This window comes from Perca flavescens, chromosome 5 (assembly GCF_004354835.1).
Source record: "Perca flavescens isolate YP-PL-M2 chromosome 5, PFLA_1.0, whole genome shotgun sequence".
Classification (NCBI taxonomy): Eukaryota; Metazoa; Chordata; class Actinopteri; order Perciformes; family Percidae; genus Perca; species Perca flavescens.
This window is the reverse complement of record NC_041335.1, coordinates 31,425,279-31,448,197: the sequence shown is the minus strand read 5'-3', so window position 1 is coordinate 31,448,197 and position 22,919 is coordinate 31,425,279. Positions and strand designations below refer to the sequence as shown.

Genomic DNA, 22,919 nt, shown 5'->3' with positions numbered 1-22,919 from the left:
CCTCGTACTGATGCTGTCCGTGTGCAGTTGTACAGAATGGCTAATTCTCCAAATGTGGTCCACACCGTTATTGATGTGAGCAGTTTGTTATGTTGAAACACATCCAGCTTCCCATCTGTAAATATGAAACAAGGACAATCAATAATGTTTTTAAACCCACATTTAGGACACAGGAGTTTTTAAACCCACATTAAGGACACAGGAGACCGGCACGTGCTACAAGCAGAACCTAAAGACATTTTAAAGGGGTGATAGAATGCAAAACCGATTTTACCTTGTCATAGTTGAATAACGACAGTTTAGTGGGTAACTAGGACATACGTAGAACCTCTAAATCCCATTGACACCTCTTTCCTCTGCAAATCTCACTATTTGAAACTGCCTCTGAAAACCTCAAACAAGCCCCACAGTTGACGTCAACTATTGCAGCTCCTCCTCATTTGGCTCTAGTCTCTGTGTTTGTCACACCCCAACATTTGCATAGGCTACACAACTGACCTGAGATCAGTTAGTCTTCTGAATCTAGGTCGTGCAGATCTCAAAAATTGTATACATTGTTAATCTGCTATTTTACCAGAGACTTTTTTATGCGAGAAATCAACTATGTAGAGGTCAAATATGGGCCGTTTTAGGAAAATTGATGTCTAATTGCAAATTTTGTCTGACTGTGTGTCAGAGTTCAGAGGCCGGTGCTGCCTGTGTTGCTGCCTCACCGCCTGGCCTGCCTTCCTTCACAGACCCCGGCCTGCTGTGAGGTAGATGGAGCTCAGTCACGGCTGGCAACCCACAGCACTCCATACCCGCGCAAAGTCACCGTTTTGGGCTAATGGACTACGAAACGCCGCAGCTCTGACAGAGCTCCTGGGCCTGCAACTCCCCTCTTCCTGCTAGCTAAATTCCCGGTGTATGTGAGTGAAAGCGCGGTCAGCGAGCTTGTTACGGCAGTATTCTCTTACCACAGGTTCCAGTTACTCTTTTAATGTGTGTAATTATAATGTGTTGAGTTATTTAAACAAACGATTGGGGAAATAAACGCTGCTTGTCCGCGAGTCTCATTGATAGCGCCTGCGGCTGGATGTAGCTCTATCAATGAGAGCCAGCTAGACTCCTCTTAGAATTCCTCTGTCAAAAATTCATTAACTTGAAATCGGACACCGTTGTTAGCTTTATAAGACATTTAGTTAGATGTTGTATATGTGGCATGACGAAATACAAACTGTAAATATACTCGAACTACGCCGAAAATGAAGCTAACTATCCGTGATTTGTAGCTACATACAGCTAGGATTGAAGGGACAGTCGCAGCTGCCGAAACCCTTACAGTTCACAAATATTCATTAATTTGAAATCGGACACCGTTGTTAGCTTTACAAGACATTTAGTTAGATGTTGTATAAGTGGCATGACGAAATTGAAACTGTAAATATACTCAAATTACGACTAAAAATTAAGCTAACTAGCCACAATCTTGTACACATAGGATTGAAGGGACAGTCGCAGCTACCGAAACTATTACAGTTCACAAATATTCATTAATTTGAAATCGGACACCGTTGTTAGCTTTATAAGACATTTAGGTAAATGTTGTATAGCTAAGTGGAGTGACATGTGTGTAACATGTGGTAAGAGGCTGAGCGCGCTCTCACTCTCACTTGTGAGTAGTTTCTTGTAGGAGCTATTTTCTTTCTACAGAGTTACACCTGCAAACTGTAGTGCAGAAGGCAGCATACTTCAATTCAATTCAATTCAATTTTATTTATAGTATCAAATCATAACAAGAGTTATCTCGAGACACTTTACAGATAGAGTAGGTCTAGACCACACTCTATAATTTCCATGCATTGCTATCTTGTGGAGATTAGTTTATAGCTAACTGATACTGCTAGCTCACCTGAGCTAGCTAACGTTACAGCTCTGCCGAGCGAGGAGGCCGCCATTCTACCTCCCTCAACACCCTGGCCCCCCTCAAAACAAAAACCGTCACTTTTAACACCTCTTCACCCTGGTACACACCTGCACTCCGGAAAATGAAACAAACTGGCCGCCAACTTGAACGTCTGACAAAGAAATCATCTCTCACAGTCCATCATGAAGCCTATAAATCCCATCTCACCGCCTACAAAGATGCCCTCATTGCTGCCAAATCTGCCTACCTCTCCACCATCCTCACCGACCCCTGCCAAAACCCCGGAACCCTCTTCTCCACAATGAACAACCTCATCAAGCCTCGGACCAACAGCCTCCTTACCTCTACTCCGGATCTCTGCAACTCATTCCTCCACTTTTACACTGACAAAATCAATCTCATTTACAAATCTCTATCCCCTGTATCTGACCTCCCAGGATCTATTCCAGCACCTACCTTGGACCCTCCTCTCCCCATCCCTCCAGACCTCCCGACCCTTCCTCCACACTGCCTCCTCTCCCATTTTGACCCAGTCACTCCTCCTGAAATCTCCAAACTCATCAGCTCTTCCAAACCCACTACCTGCTCCCTTGACCCCCTCCCTACTCCACTCCTGAAGTCCTGCCTCCCGGTCCTATGCCCCTACCTCACTAACCTCTTCAACTCCTCACTGTCCCTTGGAACTGTCCCCTCTGCTTTCAAAACTGCTGCTGTCACCCCAATCCTTAAAAAACCTGGCCTGCATCCCTCCTCTCTCAACAACTACCGCCCAATATCCAACCTCCCCTTTCTGTCTAAAACCCTGGAACGCATAGTCGCCTCACAACTACAAACCCATCTTCATGCCAATAACCTATTCGAACCTCTCCACAGCACAGAAACCGCTCTCCTCAAAGTCCTCAACGACCTCCTTACCTCTGCTGACGCCGGTTCCCTCAACATCTTCATCCTCCTCGACCTGAGTGCAGCCTTCGATACCGTGAGCCATAACATCCTGCTCACCAGACTCAAAGACCTCGGTATCGAAGGTACTGCACTCAGCTGGCTCCACTCCTACCTAGCCAACAGATCCCATTTCATCTCTCTCCACAACCACACCTCTGCCACAGCCACAGTCACTCAAGGCGTTCCCCAAGGCTCCGTACTCGGCCCCCTCCTCTTCATCATCTACATCCTCCCTCTTGGTCAGATACTCCGCCACTTCAACCTGGACTTCCACTGCTATGCTGATGACACCCAGATCTACCTCAGCACCAAATCCCCCCACAATCCTCCCCTCTCCCACATCAACTCCTGTCTGTCAGCTATTAAAACCTGGATGCAACACCACTTCCTCAAACTCAACAGCAACAAAACAGAATTCCTTCTGATCGGCTCCAAATCCACACTCAGTAAAACCAATAACCCCACTCTCACCATCGACGGCACCATTGTCTCCCCATCTCCCCAGGCCCGCAACCTTGGCGTTATCTTTGATTCCACCCTCTCCCTTGAGCCTCACATCCGTCAAGTCATTAAAACCTCCTTCTTTCACCTCCGCAACATCGCCAAAATCAGACCCTCTCTCACACCCCCCGCTGCTGAAAGACTCATTCACGCCTTCATCTCCTCCCGACTGGACTACTGCAACTCACTTCTCCTCGGCATCAGCTCTACCAACATCAACCGACTCCAACTGGTCCAGAACTTACCCGCTCCAAATCCTGGCACCACATCACTCCAGTCCTAAAACAACTCCACTGGCTTCCTATCTCCCAACGGATCACCTACAAAATCCTGGTCCTCACCTACAAAGCTCTCCACCATCTGGCCCCCTCATACTTTACTGACCTCCTCTCCCCCTACCAACCCTCACGGTCCCTCAGATCCACCTCAGCCGGTCTCCTCTCCATCCAAAAGTCCAAACTCCGCAGTTTTGGGGACAGAGCATTCTCCAGAGCAGCTCCCAGGCTCTGGAACTCCCTCCCCCAAGAGATCCGCACCTCTGAGTCCCTCACCATCTTCCAGTCCCGCCTCAAGACCCATCTTTTCAACTCTGCCTACCCATAGCCCCCCTGCCCCCCCTCCATTTTTCATCTGAATCTTGTTTTGTTCTACTTGTTTTGTTTTGTTTTGTTCGTTTTGTTTTGTTATGTTTTTAATCTACCCTGCCCTGTAAAGCGACTTTGAGTCCATGAAAAGCGCTATATAAATTCAATTTATTATTATTATTATTATTATTCATGACATCTGCACGGTGAAATATTTTGTTTGTTTTTTTTTATTTTGGGGTGAACTTTCCCTTTAAATAATGTTATCAAAGTAAATAATCAAGTAAGTAAATAATTAAGTAAATTATTAAGAAAGTAAATAACAATATGTCCCATCAACTTCATTCACACAGTGTGCCAAAGTGACTGAATGAATACATTAGTGTCCAAAATTTACTTTTTGGCTCTCCTGCTAAGAGCTGATAAACCAAAGGAATTCATACACCTGCCAAGAATAATTTTCACTGGCCAAAATAATTATCTGCATTTTTCAAAGAATAACATTAGACTACTAAACCTTTCAAACTGGCACAAAGGTTTGCAAAAGTTTAGATGCCATAAATCTGTGAGGAGTGGAGCTGCTGTTTCACTTTGATTTGATTGGCTTGTGGTCAGAGAGGCTGTGCAGTAGCAAGTAAGTAAGAGCAAAGTTTGAGAACATGCAAAGACCAAAATAGTCATAAAACCATCTGAAAAAGCTTCTTTTTTTTCAGCCAGATTGAGATTTTCTTTCTGCTAATTTCATACCCTCTAACCCTGCAGTCAGCACTATTTAAACATAATAATGGGTCACTTAAAATGTAGTCAAATGTAAGATAATACACAGATTGGCAAGGATACACATGGAGAAAGAGATGAAAAATAAATTCTCAGGTTGATTGACAATTTTCTCTATTTTCTTCAATAGATTGTTCCGAACAAAAGGCCGGATTTTGAGAATACATGCATGGCATTAACAGCAGATGTATGCTCCGAAAGATGTTAATAAAAATCACATGTGGGTGTTTAAAAAGAAAAAAACTGCAACAAAAAACTTCTCACTGGGAGGAGGCTCTCAGGGGAAATCTACGCTGAGTTTCTGCACTTGTGTTAAATGTGTTTGAAAACTATATTTTCTTTGTGATCACTGTGTGAAAAGTAAAGAGAACTGTGTGAAAAAAAAGCCAGATATCATTAAAAGTTAAGTGACTGTAAACCTGTAAAATATACCCAGAGCCTTAGGGCACTCATTATTTCCCAGGATTTTGTACATGACGTGAAGTTGAGACTTTTGGGCTCATTTAACATTTCACATGTTGCTACTGCTTCTTATTGGGTGTTTTCTGTCATGTGAATGTGAGGTGTATCAGCATAGTGGACAGGACAAGTTAATTTATTTCCAGACCAAAGAGAAGATGATGGACTGGACCTACCTGCCAACACAAACAGATGGTTCCCAGGCTCTCCCTGCTTGATGACGTACTCTCCCTGCTGGTAGGTGCGCTCGTACATACACTCCACCATGTCTTTGACCTGCTGCAGCTCAAGCCTCTTCAGGTACTGGTTCTTGTTCAGGGAGTCTGTCAGCAGCTTCTTTACACTGTCACAGACAACAACAGAGGAAGAGTTAGAATTGTGACCTCTACTGTGAAAATAAGTTTTTAAATGTTGCTGGGTGTGTTAGCTAAAATAGGAGTCTCTTAGTGTGTCTCAATTCGGATACTTCCGTGAGTGCACTTACGTGTAGTAGGCTACACTCTTTACACTTTACACGCGTACATTTTGACAGTGTAGTGTCGTCTCAAATCGCACACGGACGTTATGCAATGACCACAGATGACTCTTCTTCTACTTCTTTTTAAAGGCAAATTGCAGCTGGGCGCCACCTATTGTAGTCCATCCGGCTTGTCTTCTCACTAAATGACGGCAGTATAGTGACACTTATGAAAACAAAATCACATGTACTATATGTATTACACTTGTATAGTTTGTGTGTTAGTGCACTGCAGTTGGCCACACTTCATCAGTGTTAACGCTCTATGTACTCAAACTAGCAAGTGTAAATAGCCTACAGAAGTGCGTGATTTGAGACACAGCCTCTGTCTGTCTGTCCTTTGATTTTTTTTAGAAAACCGTTTATCCGAACGACTTCACACTTGGTAAGTCTTAGTAGTCTGTTATGTACACACCGTATAGTGTATTGAGAGGGGACACCTATTAACTGTTACACCGCCAAATGGCATGCTGGGTAAAGCTTGCTCTCTGTCGCTGGTCGCTCACTACAGTACATTCAAGAACATGTGACGAAAGAGAGGCTGGAGATGTTACATCGTAGCAAACTAAAACATTTTAATTATCTGGGATGTGACTTTCGTAATGAACGCTTTTGTTCACGGAAATAGCCTGGTCCAAAATAGCTAGCTGTTCGTAAAATGACGCGTATACTCTAGCATTGCTGGGGGATGCAGCTATGTCATGGCGGGTGTATTGCTCTAAGTGTAGAGTGTGAAGTTGCAAGCAGCAATAGCAGAGGCCAAACACTAGTTAATATAAAAGACAGGGGTGACATTTTCACATATTGTTGCTTTAGAATTGTTTTCATCAGCGAGGAGAGAGAGAGAGAGAGAGAGAGAGAGAGAGAGAGAGAGAGAGAGAGAGAGAGAGAGAGAGAGAGAGAGAGAGAGAGAGAGAGAGAGAGAGAGAGAGAGAGAGAGAGAGAGAGAGAGAGAGAGAGAGAGAGAGAGAGAGAAACAGAAGTAAGACATAAAGTTCTTTGGGCAGTTTAAAACTCAGAACATTGCACATTTAATTAAAGGTGCAGTAGGTAAGCCTTATAAAACTAACTTTCTTGCATATTTGCTGAAACTGACCCTATGTTTCAGTAGAACTACATGAAGCAAGTAATAAAAAATAAAATAATCCAGCTCCTCTAGCACCACCTACAGCCTGTAGGGCAATTTGCAAGAATCCACCGCTCCCTGTTCAGATATACCAATCAGGGCCAGGGGGGGTGTCTAACTGCATGTCAATCACTGCTCAGGCACACGCATTCATTCTCCCTTGTGGGGGGAGCGGCTTAGGAGACTGTTTTGGGCTCTAGCGGAAAGGGGGGAGAAGTTGTCGATGTTCATAATTTTTTATTTAGTCCTGGATCTTCACAATCCTACCTACAGCACCTTTAAGTAGTGTAGTAAGTGCAGTTAAAAGGTACTGGAACTTTTATTTTTACTCAATTACATTTTCCTACAGATCAAGTTACTTGTTACTTTGCAGACTAAGATTTTGCATTCAATATAAGAGAAACTATAGACTGATATTAACTAACTTTCTTTCATTCCTTTCTTCCTTCTAGAGCCAAAAACAGTTAGTCGATTATTCAAATAGTTGATTGACAGAAATGAATCAGGAACAATTTTCTTAATCAATAATGTTTTTGTTTTTTAAAGTTCCAGCTTTTGTCCTGAGCTGTTGGATATTTGCCATCATCATCATCATCATCATCATCATCATCATCATCATCATTTTTCACTATTTTCATAGACCAAATGCTGAATCAATCAAGAAAATAATCAACCAATTAATCGCTAATGAAAATAATTATTAGTTGCAGCCCTCCTTTGCTTTCTTTCTTTCTGTCCTTCCTTCTGTTCTCACATCATTCCTACTTTCCCTTTTGTCTTTTTGTTGGTTTGTACATCTTTCTTCCTTACTTTTTTCAATCTGTTCTTTCAGTCTTTGTCTTTTTTCCTTCTTTCCATTTCCCTTCCTTTACTTTCTTTCAATCTTCTGTCTTCTTTCTATCCTCCGTGTCCTTATTTCTTCATGTCCTACAGCAAAAAAGTCCTTTTCACTATTTAACTTGGTACTTTTGATACCTGAGTATGTTTTTTCTTATATAACTTGTTTATGTTTATGGAGGTTAAACTTTAAAAGCAGGACTGGATTATGTTTCCACTGATACTTCTTTCTTTTAGGTAAAGGATACTTCAAACTCCCACTTCTGACTGCAGCTATGTGGTGCGTTCCTGAGCCCACTGAGCCACCAGGACGCCCACATCCACATTCACACTAGGTTTTTAGTCTGCGTGATAAATATTTTGTCTCCTGTGAAAAGATGACTATGTGCAGCCTCTGGGCTCCTTCCGACAATGAATCAAGTAAAACAGTGAAAACATAAAATCATCATGAGCTGTCAGAGTTCACCGTTATGCATTTTAACAGCTGCAGCAAGAGGCCGCGGGAAGAAGACATCACTTCCTTTGGGGAGTTGTAAACCGAAAAGGTTAAGAGCCACGGTTGAGCGCAAACTATAGATCATGAGACCCGCTCGCTGCTCAGAGAGGTGAGCGGTGCAGGAGGTGGGTGGTCTGTTTATCCACCTTATCGTGTGTAATAAATTATCACTTTGGGCTTCATAAAACCAGAGCAGATGACATCCAGTCCTTTATTTTCCAACCCACATCCTCTCCTCCCACCTCGCTGTGTCATTACTCTGCCAGAGTCTGCAACGTGTTACATTGTCATTCAGTGAAGATGAGTATTCTGTTTCAAAGGGCCAGTCTGCGTGAGGGTACTAGACTGCCTCATTAGGCAGCGGCTACAGGCCCGATTGTTCTCGTTGTTCTTGTTATCTAAATATTTATATTTATATATGCGCGCATGTCGTGTGAGTGCGAGAGAGAGAAGGAGAGAGAGCGCACCTGTGAAGCTCGACAAATAACAAAATGCGTGTGAATGTGCCATAGTACTTCAAAAGTAACTCAAAGTTGTAGTAAAGTGCCGTTTTTAGTAAATGTACTACATTCCACCACTGTTGACAACAGTTTTTCTAACTTTAGTCAATTCATGTTAAATTATAGCTGTGTTTCTACTCAATGCTAATACTAATTACTAACAACTACTAATATTTGAACATGCAATCTGGATGTAGTGTTATTTTTTTGTTGCATTTCTTTTCGGGGATCGAGTGCTTTTCTTTTCGTTTCTGCATTTGCAGCGTGTTTGTGTATTTGGTTGTGTTGTGTGTGTTTGCAGCACGTTTGCTAAATGCTGCGCATGTGTTGTCAAATTAATGAAGATGTTTTTTTAATTTGCTTGTGTTTTGTCTATTTGCGTGTGTCATTAAGTTGCAGTGCGGGGCTAAGCCCCTTCAATGTCCTCAAATCCTAGAAACGGCACTGCTCATTTGCATTAGTTTCGGGTTATATAATACATGCTGGGCTTAGTGGCAACACATGTTTTAAACATGAGGATCAGGTTGAGAGAGGGAGACTCTGCATGCTCACATGTATTCACTGCAGAGCACCGTATTCATGTTGTACAATATGAAGAACACTGACAAAAGGCAATTTGACTTTCATGCTGGAAAATCCAACAAGGCTTGTTCTTATGAAATTTCTTGTCTCACTGAACTAGGTGTGTGCACAGAAAATAATTTGAGTGACAGGATGTCACACATTTGAAATCTTTCTGTTGGATTTGATCCTGGATGGATCGCTACACGTAATGCCACTTTCCCACTGTATGTTTTTTTTTTTTTTTTTTTCCATTAGCAAAGGTTGTGGATAGTAGGCTACCTGATACCTGGTGATTTTTTGGATACCACCTGGGTCGAGGTTCCAAGTGGGCTGAGCCGATCCTAAAAGGTGGAGTTAAACACTGCAGACCACTGATTGGTCAGAGAGAACCGTCACTAGTGCGCCACTGGACATCATGCGCAAACCCGCAATTTTTGGGGGGGTTGTCTGTCACTTATTTCAGAGTGACAGACAAACAGGAAAGGTGGGAGAGAGATGGGGGACGACACACAGCAAAGGGCCGCAAGTCAGATTCCAACCCGGGCTGCTGCAAAGGCCCCAGCCCACACGGGGCGCACGCTCCCACTGGGTGAGCCAGAGGTCGCCCCTAAACCCGCAATTTTTAAATAGCCAAGCTACCGTAAGTGTACTGATCCCAAAAAAGTGAGTTGAGTAAAGCAGTGCCGAACCATACAGTGGAAACACGGCAATAGTAATACACCTCTAGACTCTTTCTTTGCCAGGTTGTGTTCAAATGGCAAATGATCTCAGCTCTCAGCACTCCTTGGGTTTGCACTCATTTGAGCTGCAAAAGAACAAAAGCTGCTGGATGCCAAATTAGATCAGAGAGTGGTGAGGAGACGTGGGCAGCATGTGTTGACGGTCGATTAAAAAATGATGTTGCCGTGTTTGTGTCCTCCTGCCTGGATTCTGGACAGACTTGTATTGGCTATTGCTGAACCATTAAGTAGATTTTGTTCAAGATTTCCAAACCTTGTCAGCGACAGCTTACATAATCTTTAGTTTTGTTTCCAGGTTGAGAATGTAAAAATGAGAGGGTGTTGTGTGTTGTAGGCAAGTTTGTCATTTTCAGCCGTTCACATCAAATTGACTTGACTTGTAAAAACAGTCGAAGAGGGGTTATCAGATTGAAGAAGGTTCTTGGATTGAAACCTCTTCAAACATCTTCAACACCAAACTGGAAGTCCAGTTGTCTTTACTCCGAGATATTCAGACCACGTTAGCTTTCTAGCTCTGTAACATTGCCTGATGCTGAGCTTAATTTGTTACATGTGCATGTGTGTAAAAACAGAAATTTTTTAGAGCAGTGCTCTTCAACAGGGGGTTCGCGACCCCTGGGGGGTCCTCAGAGTCACTGCAGGGGGGCCGCCAAATTATTATTTAATTTTTTTCCCCCCCAAAATTAAAATGTCTAAAAAATATACATTAACATATATCCAATTTGAATTTGTAAAAAACAACAACCTACGATACCTACGATACCTATGATACGCTTACTGGCCTGTAGGGTAGCCACTATGGTAGGCATCCACAGATACAGTTAAGCTAATGGATTCACTGTGCCTTCCATGTGTATGTTTGACATTAAAACATGATGATATATGAGTATGTAAATAGTATCTTAGTATTATAGGGCACCATAAAAAGGTATGTGTAAAGGCTTTACACGTTATTTTAGGCCCGGTTTATTATGCAACTCAATTTTATACAATATACACTCACCTAAAGGATTAGTAGGAACACCTGTTAAATTTCACGTTAATGAAATTATCTAATCAACCAATCACATGGCAACTGCTTCAATGCATTTAGGGGTGTAGTCCAGGTCTAGACAATCTCCTGAACTCCAAACTGAATGTCAGAATGGGAAAGAAAGGTGATCTAAGCAACTTTGAGCGTGGCATGGTTGTTGGTATTTCTAGGGTTTACAAAGAATGGTCTGAAAAAGGAAAAACATCCAGTATGCTGCAGTCCTGGGGGGCGAAAAGGCCTTGTTGAGGAGAATGGGCCGAGTGATTCAAGCTGATAGAAGATCAACTTTGACTCAAATAACCTCTCGTTACAACCAAGGTATGCAGCAAAGCATTTGTGAAGCCACAACACGCACAACCTTGATGCGGCTGGGCTACACCAGCAGAAGACCCCCACCGGGTCATCTCCACTAAAAATAGGAAAAAGGGGCTACAATTTGCACGAGCTCACCGAAATTGGACAGTTGAACACTGGAAAAATGTTGCCTGGTCTGATGAGTCTCGATTTCTGTTGAGACATTCAGATGGTAGAGTCAGAATTTGGCGTAAACAGAATGAGAACATGGATCCCTCATGCCTTGTTACCACTGGGAAGGCTGGTGGTGGTGGTGGGGGTGTTATAGTGTGGCGGATCCCTTTCGCCTTCAGAACTGCCTTAACTCTTTGTGTCATTGATTCAACAAGGTGCTGGAAGCTTTCTTTAGAAGTGTTGGCCTATATTGATAGGATAGGGTCAAACACTGTATTAGTATGGTGTTTCTAATAATCCTTTAAGGTGTAGACACATATAGCCGACGGCCGAACGTTGACAGAAAACCCCGTCGATATGATCAGTCGCATCCTCGAGGTCCAAAAAACTGCCACAGAACAGACCAAAAAGACGAGAGGAGACGAGACGTAACACATCTCTATAACAGCAGGCGGCGCTAATCTGTAATTTCGCCCAAGAAATGAAAACCGGCAGCTGATTGGACAAACGCGTCACATGGGTTTGGAAATTCTGAGCTGGACTGTCATGGCGGCCGTTCAGTATACGATCTCATATTGTACTAAAATAGTTCACTGAAACGTGTTTCTGAAAACATTTTAAGCGAGAAATAGGCCGTGCAGTTGCTGAATCTGTCTCAACAAAGGTCAGTTTAAAAGATTTCCATCAGATTTTGAGAGACTGTAGTCACCTCATTCCGCTCGTCATTTCCGGCGAAATGACCCTGACTGAACATGTCAGGTCGGCCAAAATGAACGCCGACAGCCCCCCAGACGGATGACGGCACGGGACACACCGAACAGACTCGCGTCACTGACCTCGCCAGACTGTCCAACGGCCGATAATCAGCCTGATGTGTCCCGGCCCTTAGTTGAGTGTATATGTAGCAGGGGTCCCTGCTCATCTCTTTTTCACCTTAGGGGTCCTTGTCCTAAAAAATGTTGAAGACCCCTGGTTTAGAGGAATACTTCCTGTTTAAGAGATAGACTCATGATGTTTTTTGTTGTTCTCTCTTAAGTGTGTCTGATTCAGCCTGACTGAGGGAAAATCAATAAAGAGGGGGCAGGAACATTGTATCTCTCTCTCTCTCTCTCTCCCTCTACACCTTCTGGCCTCAGCAGCAGCAGCATGTGACTGTGACTACCGTGATTTAGATTTTGCCTTTGTCTTTGTTTTTTTTCCTGATGGGTCCGGTAGTCCTTTCGTGGTTTGATTTCTGTTAGGTTTTAGTTTTTTAATGTTGGTTTAGGTTAGAGAGGAAAGCCCAGATCTTACGACCCATTCTTCCCACCCATCAGCCTTCAGGTGGCGGCCTTTGTTTGTTGTTGATTTGTTTGGCGGTCATTTATAATGTTTTCCAATAAATTGAACGTTATTTTTCTGCTACTCCTTGACCCATGATTATGTTGGACTACTTTCATAAAGAGCCTTTCTTTGCGTTGTAACAGACACAAAGAAACTAACCAATAGAAGGCAGCGGTAGACCAGCAACTCCTGTGTTCTGCAAAGTAAAATGACTGTTTTTGTCAAAGGAGTCTGGTGGCCAGCATTGCCAACTTAGCGACTTTTCAGACCCCCTTAGCAACTTTTTTTTCACAAAAAGCGACTAGCAACAAATCTGGCAACTTTCTTAAAAAAAAGTCGCCAGTATTGTCCAGCGAGCACGCGAGGTATTTCTCTCCTGTGGCCGCCAAAACAGTCAGCTCTCTCTTCTGTTCTGTGACTGAGGAGCAGAGGAGCAGCCCTTCCCCTCTCTCCTCATTGCGTAGCCAGGTAGAAAGGGGAGAAGGGACAGGGTGCGGGGGCCAGTGTAGGTAGGAGAGACAGACTAAGTAATAATTATAAGGTCAAATAAATTCCTGTATTGAATTTGTGATTATTTGGCTAAAGATTTCTTTCTATCTACCTTGCTGACACAACCACTAAGCTTTATGCAAACGATTGCGTAATGATGTCACAAATATGCAAATGAGCGCATGACGTCATCTAGCTACTTTTAGCGACTTTTGGAGCTGGTGCTAGCTACTTCATTGGAAAAGCCATCTTGAGTTCAGCTTGCTTCACGTTTTCTGCCTCTGTCTGTTCTTTCATGAAGAAGGATGAAATCGCCTGTGTGCCCTTATGTGCTTCTTCTAAACACAGGTGCACCTGTGTTTAAATGTGATGGGTAATGTCATTTTCCCCGCCGTGCGCTAGATTCACATCAATGCGACACATCTTACAAAAAGCGTGGAGGTTGTCGATATGACTAGGTAGATGCATGTAAATTGTTGCGCCCAACACTGTTGAAATTTACAGCTATATTTTGATTTCTTTGCGGGAACACCACCTTCACCTGCCATTTTTATCTGCTCGCTTTCGGGTCTGAACTTTCCGCGAAGCTTGCGCAGAGATCAACTGCGCAACTGGATAGGTTGCCAGGTTGAGGTGACAAACGGGTTGAAAATTGTATGGTGTGTGGATTGTGTGAATAGGATGCACTTCATACAAGATCTGGCTACTGGTCAGCATTAGACAAACATATTGGTCTGATTATTTATAAAGGAGTTTGGGCCATGCACATTACGGGAGTTTCCCGGGAGAAATAACAAACCGGGAGGGGTCCGTGAGATAGGGCTAAAAAACGGGAGAAACCCGGTAAAAACAGGAGTGTTGGAAGCTATGGCGTAGATGTATACAACAGCTTCAGTTCCTTGTTGGAAAGGGCTGCCTGACGGCAAAGGTAAAGCAGGGAAAATATTCTAAATATAGCGTTGACTTAAACATATACATTTTTTAGGTGGATAAAAATACATTTAGCTGCTGCCCCCGTCTACAGCAGTACATTGCATAGCTTCTGTGTCGGTACTCCTGTCTCCATCTCCAAACTGGGGGCCTGCCGGCCTGCCATCTACTGTAGGTAACACACTGATTATGGATAAGTACCTCAAACATCCCAACTATCCCTATAATATTAACATCTTAGTTCTTCACAGGCAGAATGCTCTGATGGTTTCACATATTTGCTTTTTCAGATACTACATAATTGAGCTTCATTTGTCCAAATGATCCTAAATGTCCTTTTTTGAGGCTTGAGGCCCGTCCCCATGAGGCAGCATTTTGAGATCAACTTACTTCCTTAATTTGATAAACTTCCTGTCGGGGTGGGTCATACTGTAATACAGACGGTTAGTACAAATCAATGAAATAACAGCTGGGAAAAAAAGGTAATTGTTTTTTGTGAGACGGGTGGAGCTCCTATTTTTATGGAAATAAATGTTGATTTATGCATGTTTATACCTGCTGGTACAGAGATAATCACTGTCATAAATGACGGAAAAAATATATATGTGCATTTGTGCCATTAATTATAAATAGGGTTATAATATGTCATGGAACATTCTTACTACATGGCCAAAAGTATGCGGAAACCCAAACATTGCACCATTTCTTTATAGCCCTGGCTTTGTGCAGTGGGGGCATCGTTATGTTGGACCAAACACAAACTGTTGTCACAAAGTTGGAAGCACAATAATGTCTCCAATATTACTGTATAAGCTACTGTGGCATTAACATTTCCCTTTTTTGGAAGTAGGGGCCAAACCATAGAGAAAGCGGTTGTCCACATACTTTTGGCCATATAGTGCATGTCACATTTTTGAGCCAGTAAATTATTTAAATGGAAACCTCGTAAATAAATAGATTCTGGACATAACGTTGATTATATCAAAAAAGAAAAATTTCATCAGTTCTGGCGTAAAGTTACTGACCAGCAGCTGAAAAATCTTGGAACACTGAACATTCCTTCCACGTCGCCACACTCATCTTTGCTTCTTGCCCACCTCCTGTCTACCACCCACTGCTGCTGCTGTTTCCATTTTTAACACTCCTCCGCCAAGCCGAGATGGACTGGCCCTGAGGGCATCGTGAACCTTTACCTGCCATCTGTCTGGCCTCATTTCCCTTCCTCCTTTTTGCGCTTTGAACCCTCCTGAACACAAACATCCCACCTTGCATCCTTCGGTACCCGGGCCTTCTCGAAAGAGAACTTTGGCAGGCTGCTGGAGTCGTAGGTCCTGGATGTGGGTTCGGCCGACACCCCGGCTTTGGCCCCTTTCCTTCTGTTGAGGGTTTCCTTGATGCGAACGCTGAGGTTGGGGCTGCCCCTGCTGGCAACTCTGATGGAAGGGGGCCGTGACGCCAGACCTGCCGAGGCCCCGCTCTGGTTCTTCATCACGTCCTGCAGCTTGTTGAGCTGGATGCACTTGTTCTGCAGCTCCTCGCTCAGCTCGGCCAGAGCTTGCGTCTGTTTGGCCAGCTGCTCCTGGAGAGTCTTGATCTGGAGCTCTTTGGCACAGAGCTCCTCATCCCTCCTCTTGCCCTCTCGCTCCAGCTCATCCACCCGGACCCTCAGGGAGTCCAGGGGCGAGTTTCTGAACCCCTGATCTTTGTGGGGTCGGCTGTCGGGCGCGGCAGCAGAGCCGTCGGCGTGTTTGTAACGCTTTGATTTCATCGAACCATTCCCCATCTTGTCACCTGCAGAGAGGAAAGGGATTCTTTTTTATTTTTTTGAAGTCAATATTTGCTGAAATTCATCAATGAGAAGTGAGTTTTTCAAACAATACTGTGATTTTTTTTTTTTAGCACAAAATGGTCTGTTTGAGGAAGCTGGGGGTGAGGTTTCAAACTAAAGAGCGGATGCTGTGAGGAGAGAAAACCGGACAAAGCCAGAAAGAGAAAGGAGAGCAAATCAGTATATAATGGTCAATGAGTGTCTCCGCCATTTATTATTCAGGAGGCAGGAAGTATTGCATTACATCAACAATCACTTCCTATCTGCTCAGACACTAGCAGTGCTGGAGATACTCAGGAAGCTTATGAAAAATAATCAAAATCAGAATAACAACCTTTACAATATAACTGGCTGCATCCTAAAGTGATCTTTATAGCATGTTTCTGTCTGCATAGTAAGAGTGTATCTAGGATAACAATGTCCGAGAACAATCCTGCTTTTGTTGCTTGGAACTGTCTCCCACTCACACACACACACACACACACACACACACACACACACACACACACACACACACACACACACACACACACACACACACTTCATTCATGACATTCCTGCTCGCGTACAGTGAGTGGATGTCAGATCAGTTCTCAGAAACTATTCCGACAATCAACATTACAGACATCATTTGTGAACTTATATAGAAAGATTAACCTCTAAAATCCCATTATTTTTTTTTATTTTCCTTTTTGTTTTAAAGCTTCAACTTTTTGACCGCAACATAAAAGATTTACAGTACAATTGACTGGCGTTCCATTTGATAAGAATACCGGTAAAGGTCATGTTAAAACGAATTCGGTTTAGTTTACTCAAATATCTCCTAAGATGAGTGTGCACCTGCAACTTGCGATGCCTCGTCATTCCTCTCCTGAGATGAGAGGAATAGATGAGTCGCTGTTTATTTCAGAGGAGATCTCGGCTCTTACCTGATTTAGTTTGCTCTCTTCAGACGAGCCTGGGAGATGACTGAAAATTAAAAAAAATTATGTGTTCGCACATTCGAGCAGCCGTATAGAGAAACGGTCCATCTACAACACTGGTCGCATACTCTCCTCCCTCTTATCTCCCCCCACCCTCTCTCTCGCGCGCGCGCGATCTCTTTTCTCATCGGCTGTGCACGTTCGCGCGTGCGCGGTCACCGTCATGATTGGCAGCCTCGGGTCAGGTGTGAGCGAGACCCCGTTTTAAGTTAAGTTAAGTTATTAAGGTAACTTCAACCTAAAAGCGTTTTATGTGTAATAATGATACAATATGTGTTATTTTGGGCTAAGTCACTGGTCCAGATACACCTTTTAACATCTTGGCAATCAGTTGAAAAATAAACAACCAACTCTTTATTTTATTATCTTTTTATTTAACCAGGAGAAGCTCACTGAGATTAAAAAGTTGTGTTCAGGCCAAGGGAGCGATAAAACGCTACCTGTGACATTATTAGGTTCTGTTTTAGCATTTAGCATTGTCCTGTAATTATAGCGACATTTACAAGGACTCACTTTAAAGCAGCATTGATTGTTTTAGCCACTTGAGAGCATCTATCCAGGTGAAAAATACAACATCTGACTTATCCTCAATTATACAGTACCACATCAGTCTCCTAAGCAACCAGATCTGCCTCTACTTTCAGACTGAAGGCAAAAGTGGCCCAAATCTGATTTTGGTATTTTTTGGGGGGAGGGGGTGGTCAAGTGACCAGGTCAGACTTCTTCAGAAGTAGTGTGAACAACTCAAATCTTGCCCAGATCAGATTTTTTCAAATCAGATTTAGACCTCTTCCATATGTGGTCCTGAATCAAACCCAGGTCTGACTTTTTTCAATGCCAGTGTGAACAACTAAGGCAGATTTGATGCGGCTTTGACGTCAATCGACATCGACATTTGTCACAATTATGCGCTGGCGGGAGTCAGCCCTAGACACAGACAGTACAATTAAAAACTTGACTAGGCCTACAAAATGGAGAAATGGAGATGGAGCAAGTCAATGGAGGGAGAGTGAGGTGTTAGACGTAATTAGTGTATGGGGAGATACTCCAAAATAGTCAATTTGTCAATCTCTCTTTCTCTTCATTCTTCTCCTCCTCAGCAACTGCTCATTAATGTTACGGCTGCAATTACATAAACATTTTGAAATAAAAAGCAAAAATGCTGACTGCCTCCATAACCTCCCTAACTTTAGTGCAACAGCGTGCTGCGTCTGATGTCATTGTTATGGTTCTTTTGCGCCTGCGGGTCAGTTCGAAACCACAAACAGTTTAGACTGGAATCTGATATAGGCCACATTTTAAAAGGTCATGTGAACAGCCGAACAAAAAATCGGATCTGAGCAAAAAATCCGAATTGAGCATTAAGATTTGCGGTGTGAACGTAGCCTTAGCTGCTGGAAAGTTCCACTTTCTTCACCAGCTTGTCGCTTGTCAGTCAGAGAGTGGTGAGAGGGAACCAAAACAGTGAAGTTGCAGGCCAGAAAAAAACCAAAAAATTGCTTTTAGGATGCTGAATCACTCAGAAGAGCTGAGGGGAAGTGCAGAGATTGATGATAACTCACTGTGGGGTATTTGTGACACCTTTCACAGTACATTTCTACACAGTACCATCTTTGTAGTCTTTGTTCATATACAAATATTCATTAAAACAAAGAGATAGTATAATATACTCTAGGTGCCACCCTATCTATGCCTTTACTATGATAATTCTCATCTCTTGGGCTCCATGTTTTCATATTTTGCATTTCTCTGGTTTGGGACAAGTGAAAGTCTAGACCCAAAGCTTTAGTCTTTCACATCCAGAAATGATTAATTGGATTTCACAGTGCGTTTGTCTGTGATTCAGCCTTGCCTGCAGCAGGTTTTATTGACAGGCACAGAACAATAATGGCAGGTGGCCAAATCGGAATCATCTGCAGCAGTCACAGAACAACAAAGTAAAAATCCAGGTCACTGACTCCTAACCTGAACCTGAGAGCAATCGGAGAGGCTGGCAAATGATCTGAGGACACATTCTGAATAGGCAAACATGTTGACACACTAAAGGCATTTAGCTGACTCTGTAATACATGCATTCTCCCAATGGCTGAGTAGGGTTGCAGTAACTTGCTCAAGGGCAGTCTGGCAGAACACATGTTCATATTGGAAGAATTGACTGATTTGGCTTCACAGTTTTTAACCCCGCCACCCTAAAGTCTGGGTTTAAACCCGCCAGGCAGCTGGCTTTGTTTTTGCAGTTTGCATGCTCTCCTCATGTTTACATTCAGGAGCCCGACCAATAAAGGATTTTTAAGGCCGATAACGATACAAATATTTGGTGACTTAAAAATCCGATATTCTGATATATCGGCTGATATTTATTTTTTTTAAATCCAGAAATGCGTAACAAAACATAAACAGATTTCCCTAACATTAGTTATTGTGAGTCCTCACTAAAATATTTGATAATGCAGTTTAAAAATAAACTTGCTAGGAATATCAAAATATAGTAAAGTTCTGATAAATACCTGAAGACAGGCATGTGGAAGGTCCAGTAAATGGGAGCTCCTTTTTGTTATCACTTATCTGTACAACACTTTGTATATGCAAATGTCACTAACTTGGAAAAAAACAATAAAGAGATTGGGGGAAAAAAAAGTTCTGATGAATAAAATGTATAAAAATAGAAACTTAAGATATGAAACTTTAAGGGTTAAACACGAGCGTTGCCAATCGGCCCGCCGATATATCGGTCTGGCTCTAGTTTACATGTGCTTCCTCTTGTTGTTTACAGTGTTTACGATCTCACATCGTTGGATGGCTAACAGGATACATGGTTAGTTTAGTTGCAAGATTACATTATCTAGACCCAGATCAGTATTGATTTAGGGTGAGATTTGATGAGAGGGCCAGGTTATTAGGGCTGGTTATGGTTAAAAGATGTTCTGTACCGGTAGGCTATCAATACCAATACAGTGACTTTGATACCAGTTCCTGAAAGAAACTTTATTCGTTACCAGTTTTATAAAATCCATTTTGAAAAAACATTTTACACATTACAGCACAAATCTTTTTGTTTATTTTTCAGCTCCTACTACGTAAATCCCGTCTCTGTGTGTAACATAGAGTTTTTCCTGCCTGCCTCTACGACATGTAACCTGCATGTAACGTTAATCAACCAATCACGAGCATTATTTTATCTTGGTAGCAGCGTATTGGCTCCCTGATGCTAATGAGATTTACTCCTTAGGTAGGCCTCTTAAAATATGGTATTGATTGATGAGGCATTTTTCGATAAGTGATGCTATGGAGGCAATCCAGTCCGTGCCTAAAAAGTATTGTATTCGGTACCCAGCAATACAGCATCATTTTTGTAAACACATGAAATTGTTTAGTCTGTTGCAGAATAGTTTTCCACCTCAGTACAGTATAACATACAGTGCTCTGTCTCTAAATGTTACAGCATGACATCGTTTAAAGGTTGTAGTTGAGTGCAGTGGTTCATGACCTGTTTAGCTTCTGACCCTCTGACACAAATCAATGTCTTCTTGTGACCCATTATCATGTCAGTGGGTCATGACCAGGTTGACCAATATGCCAATATAACATGCCCTTGGTTGGGAGCCACATATTTAATGTGATTTGTTGTTTATTGGCCTTGTAGTTCTTTAGATACCATAGTCAAGTACTGCATAAGCAGCATATTTTCTTGCCACAGAACAGTAATGGGTGTATTGGTCTTTTATAATATAATATGATGTAGTTTCGTAGATAATGTAAACTTTTACTGTTTTATTATAGTATAGTACACCACATATCACAGGGTGTGATCCGAATGGTATGAATAAGTATTTTGAATGGCAGAGTTTAGTTTGAGACTTTTTGAATGCCATAATTAAGTATGATGTTTGTTGTTGATGATTCAAAAACATCATTAGTGTATGTTGTCATTTTGTGGAGACCATAGAATTGTAAAATATGATGTATTATATTGACATATTATGTGTTGCTGTTGCATTGCATGATGTTTGAGAGCATCATATTAGGTTTTATTTAAATATTGTTGTAAGTTACTATGCAGATATTCAAACACGTGGTCTAATATGTTATTTGAACCCCGATGCATTACTTTAAACACCATAGTATGATAGTGTACTTACTTTATTTTGAATACCAACACAGTTCTCGATGCCATTAAATATACCATAATTTTTAGTGCTGTGCAGTAAACACTTGTTTGTTTCTACACTATCATAGGTTCCGTTTTTCTTTTAAATGTGTGTGACTTATCTTAAACATAATAGTAGATGTCAAATTTAGGGCAATATTAATGTTATACGCCAAAGAGTAGGACACTGATTGGTCATTCTGTCTCCAAGATCACACATTATCAGTTTTCTTTTACATGAATAATATTTTTTTAAAGCTATTCATCTCACTTTATTATTACCTCAAATATTTGTGTATTGTTGTAAGTGCTGGAAGTGTAATTCAGCAGCAAACACTGTCAGTTGCATTAACTTCATTTGGCCACTCGGTGGAGCCAAATATACATTTTTATTTCCTGCCTCTGTGCAGAAAATTCAGCTCAACAGCACCAGAAAACACAATCACAATACTTCAGTATTCATCAAATATTGATCATAAAGTTTTTTTTTCATCTTACACAGCATGTTATATTGTTGTCCCTCAACTTATTTCTCATTTACCTTCGAGAAAGTTCTGTAAATGATTTTAAGAGAAACTTTAAGTGCCTTTTTCTTTTTTCTGTTATAGGGAGACATAACTTGTGTACCTTCGATAAGTCTGTTTCCCTTACCAGGTTTGTTTTCCAGGTCCCTGGCTCATACTAAATTAGGTCTGCTTGTCTTTTTGTGTTACATTCTAAGTTGTTTATATATGTTAACCAGAGTCAAATTCCTTGTATGTGTACACATATTTGGCCAATAAAGTTGATTCTGATGTTATTTAAGATTTGGCTTGATTTGATGATGAAAGGTGAGGTTTCAAGTCAGCATTATGTAATCACTAAAGTCCACACCAGATCCAGATCTTTAATGTACTGCACATTACAGACTGTGTTAACTTCCGCCTTACCAGCATTCTGGTTTGCTTCTCTTTTCATGCTGTCTGTTCCTGGGTCATGTACAAAGTCATAGTATAGTATTAAACACCATAAAAGGTCATAGTATTTCGAATTCGAAACACTTTCCTCTTTCCCGTTTAAAATAGTAAACTCTTTTAAATATCTAGGAATCACCATAACTAAATGTTTTTCTACCATTTTTAAAGAAAATATTCTAAAATTTTACGAATATACCCAACACATTTTTAAGAAGTGGTCCAAACTCTTTATTTCTTTAGCAGGTCGCATTAATATGGTGAAAATGAGTATTTTGCCCAAATATTTATTTGTTTTCCAGTGTATCCCAGCTTATATTAATAAATCATTTTTTAGAAATTTGGATAAGATAATTACCCAATTTATTTGGAATAATAAAACCCCCAGAATCAAGAAGATGTATCTACAGAGGACTAAACCGAAGGGTGGGATGGCCCTGCCTCATTTTCAGCTGTATTACTGGGCATGTAATATAAGAGCTCTCTTATTTTGCATACAGGAGGGGTCGATAGAGTGGTGCGATATGGAAAATAAGTCATGCTCACCTTCCTCTTGGCCAGCTATAATTTATTCAGCCTTGTCTACCCCCCGTCCAGCTCGACTGAGTAATCCAGTGGTTTCCAACTCACTCAAAATTTGGAACCAGATAAGAAGGCATTTTAAATGGCAGGAATGCTGTATCTTAACTCCATTAACTGCGAATCATTCTTTTTTCCCTTCCCATGTTGATCCAATATTTCAGTCCTGGTTCAAAAAAGGGATACGTTCCTTCCAAAATTTGTTTATTAATAAATGCTTTCCAACATTTCAGC

The 22,919-nt window shown here is 41.8% G+C and overlaps 1 protein-coding gene across 1 annotated transcript in view; it reads right to left on the bottom strand.

Annotated features, from left to right (window-relative positions):
• Positions 1-17,088, bottom strand: part of prkg2 (protein kinase cGMP-dependent 2) — a 39,794-nt gene extending 22,706 nt beyond the window's left edge. Inside the window, exons 1-4 of the mRNA XM_028578275.1 lie at positions 16,953-17,088; positions 15,461-15,986; positions 5,349-5,515; positions 2-115 (exon numbers count right to left, since the gene is read on the bottom strand). Of these exons, the coding sequence (XP_028434076.1) occupies positions 2-115; positions 5,349-5,515; positions 15,461-15,978 (799 nt within the window). The 5' untranslated portion in view covers positions 15,979-15,986; positions 16,953-17,088. The remainder of the gene's footprint in view (position 1; positions 116-5,348; positions 5,516-15,460; positions 15,987-16,952) is intronic.
• Between the last annotated feature and the right edge of the window lie 5,831 nt (positions 17,089-22,919).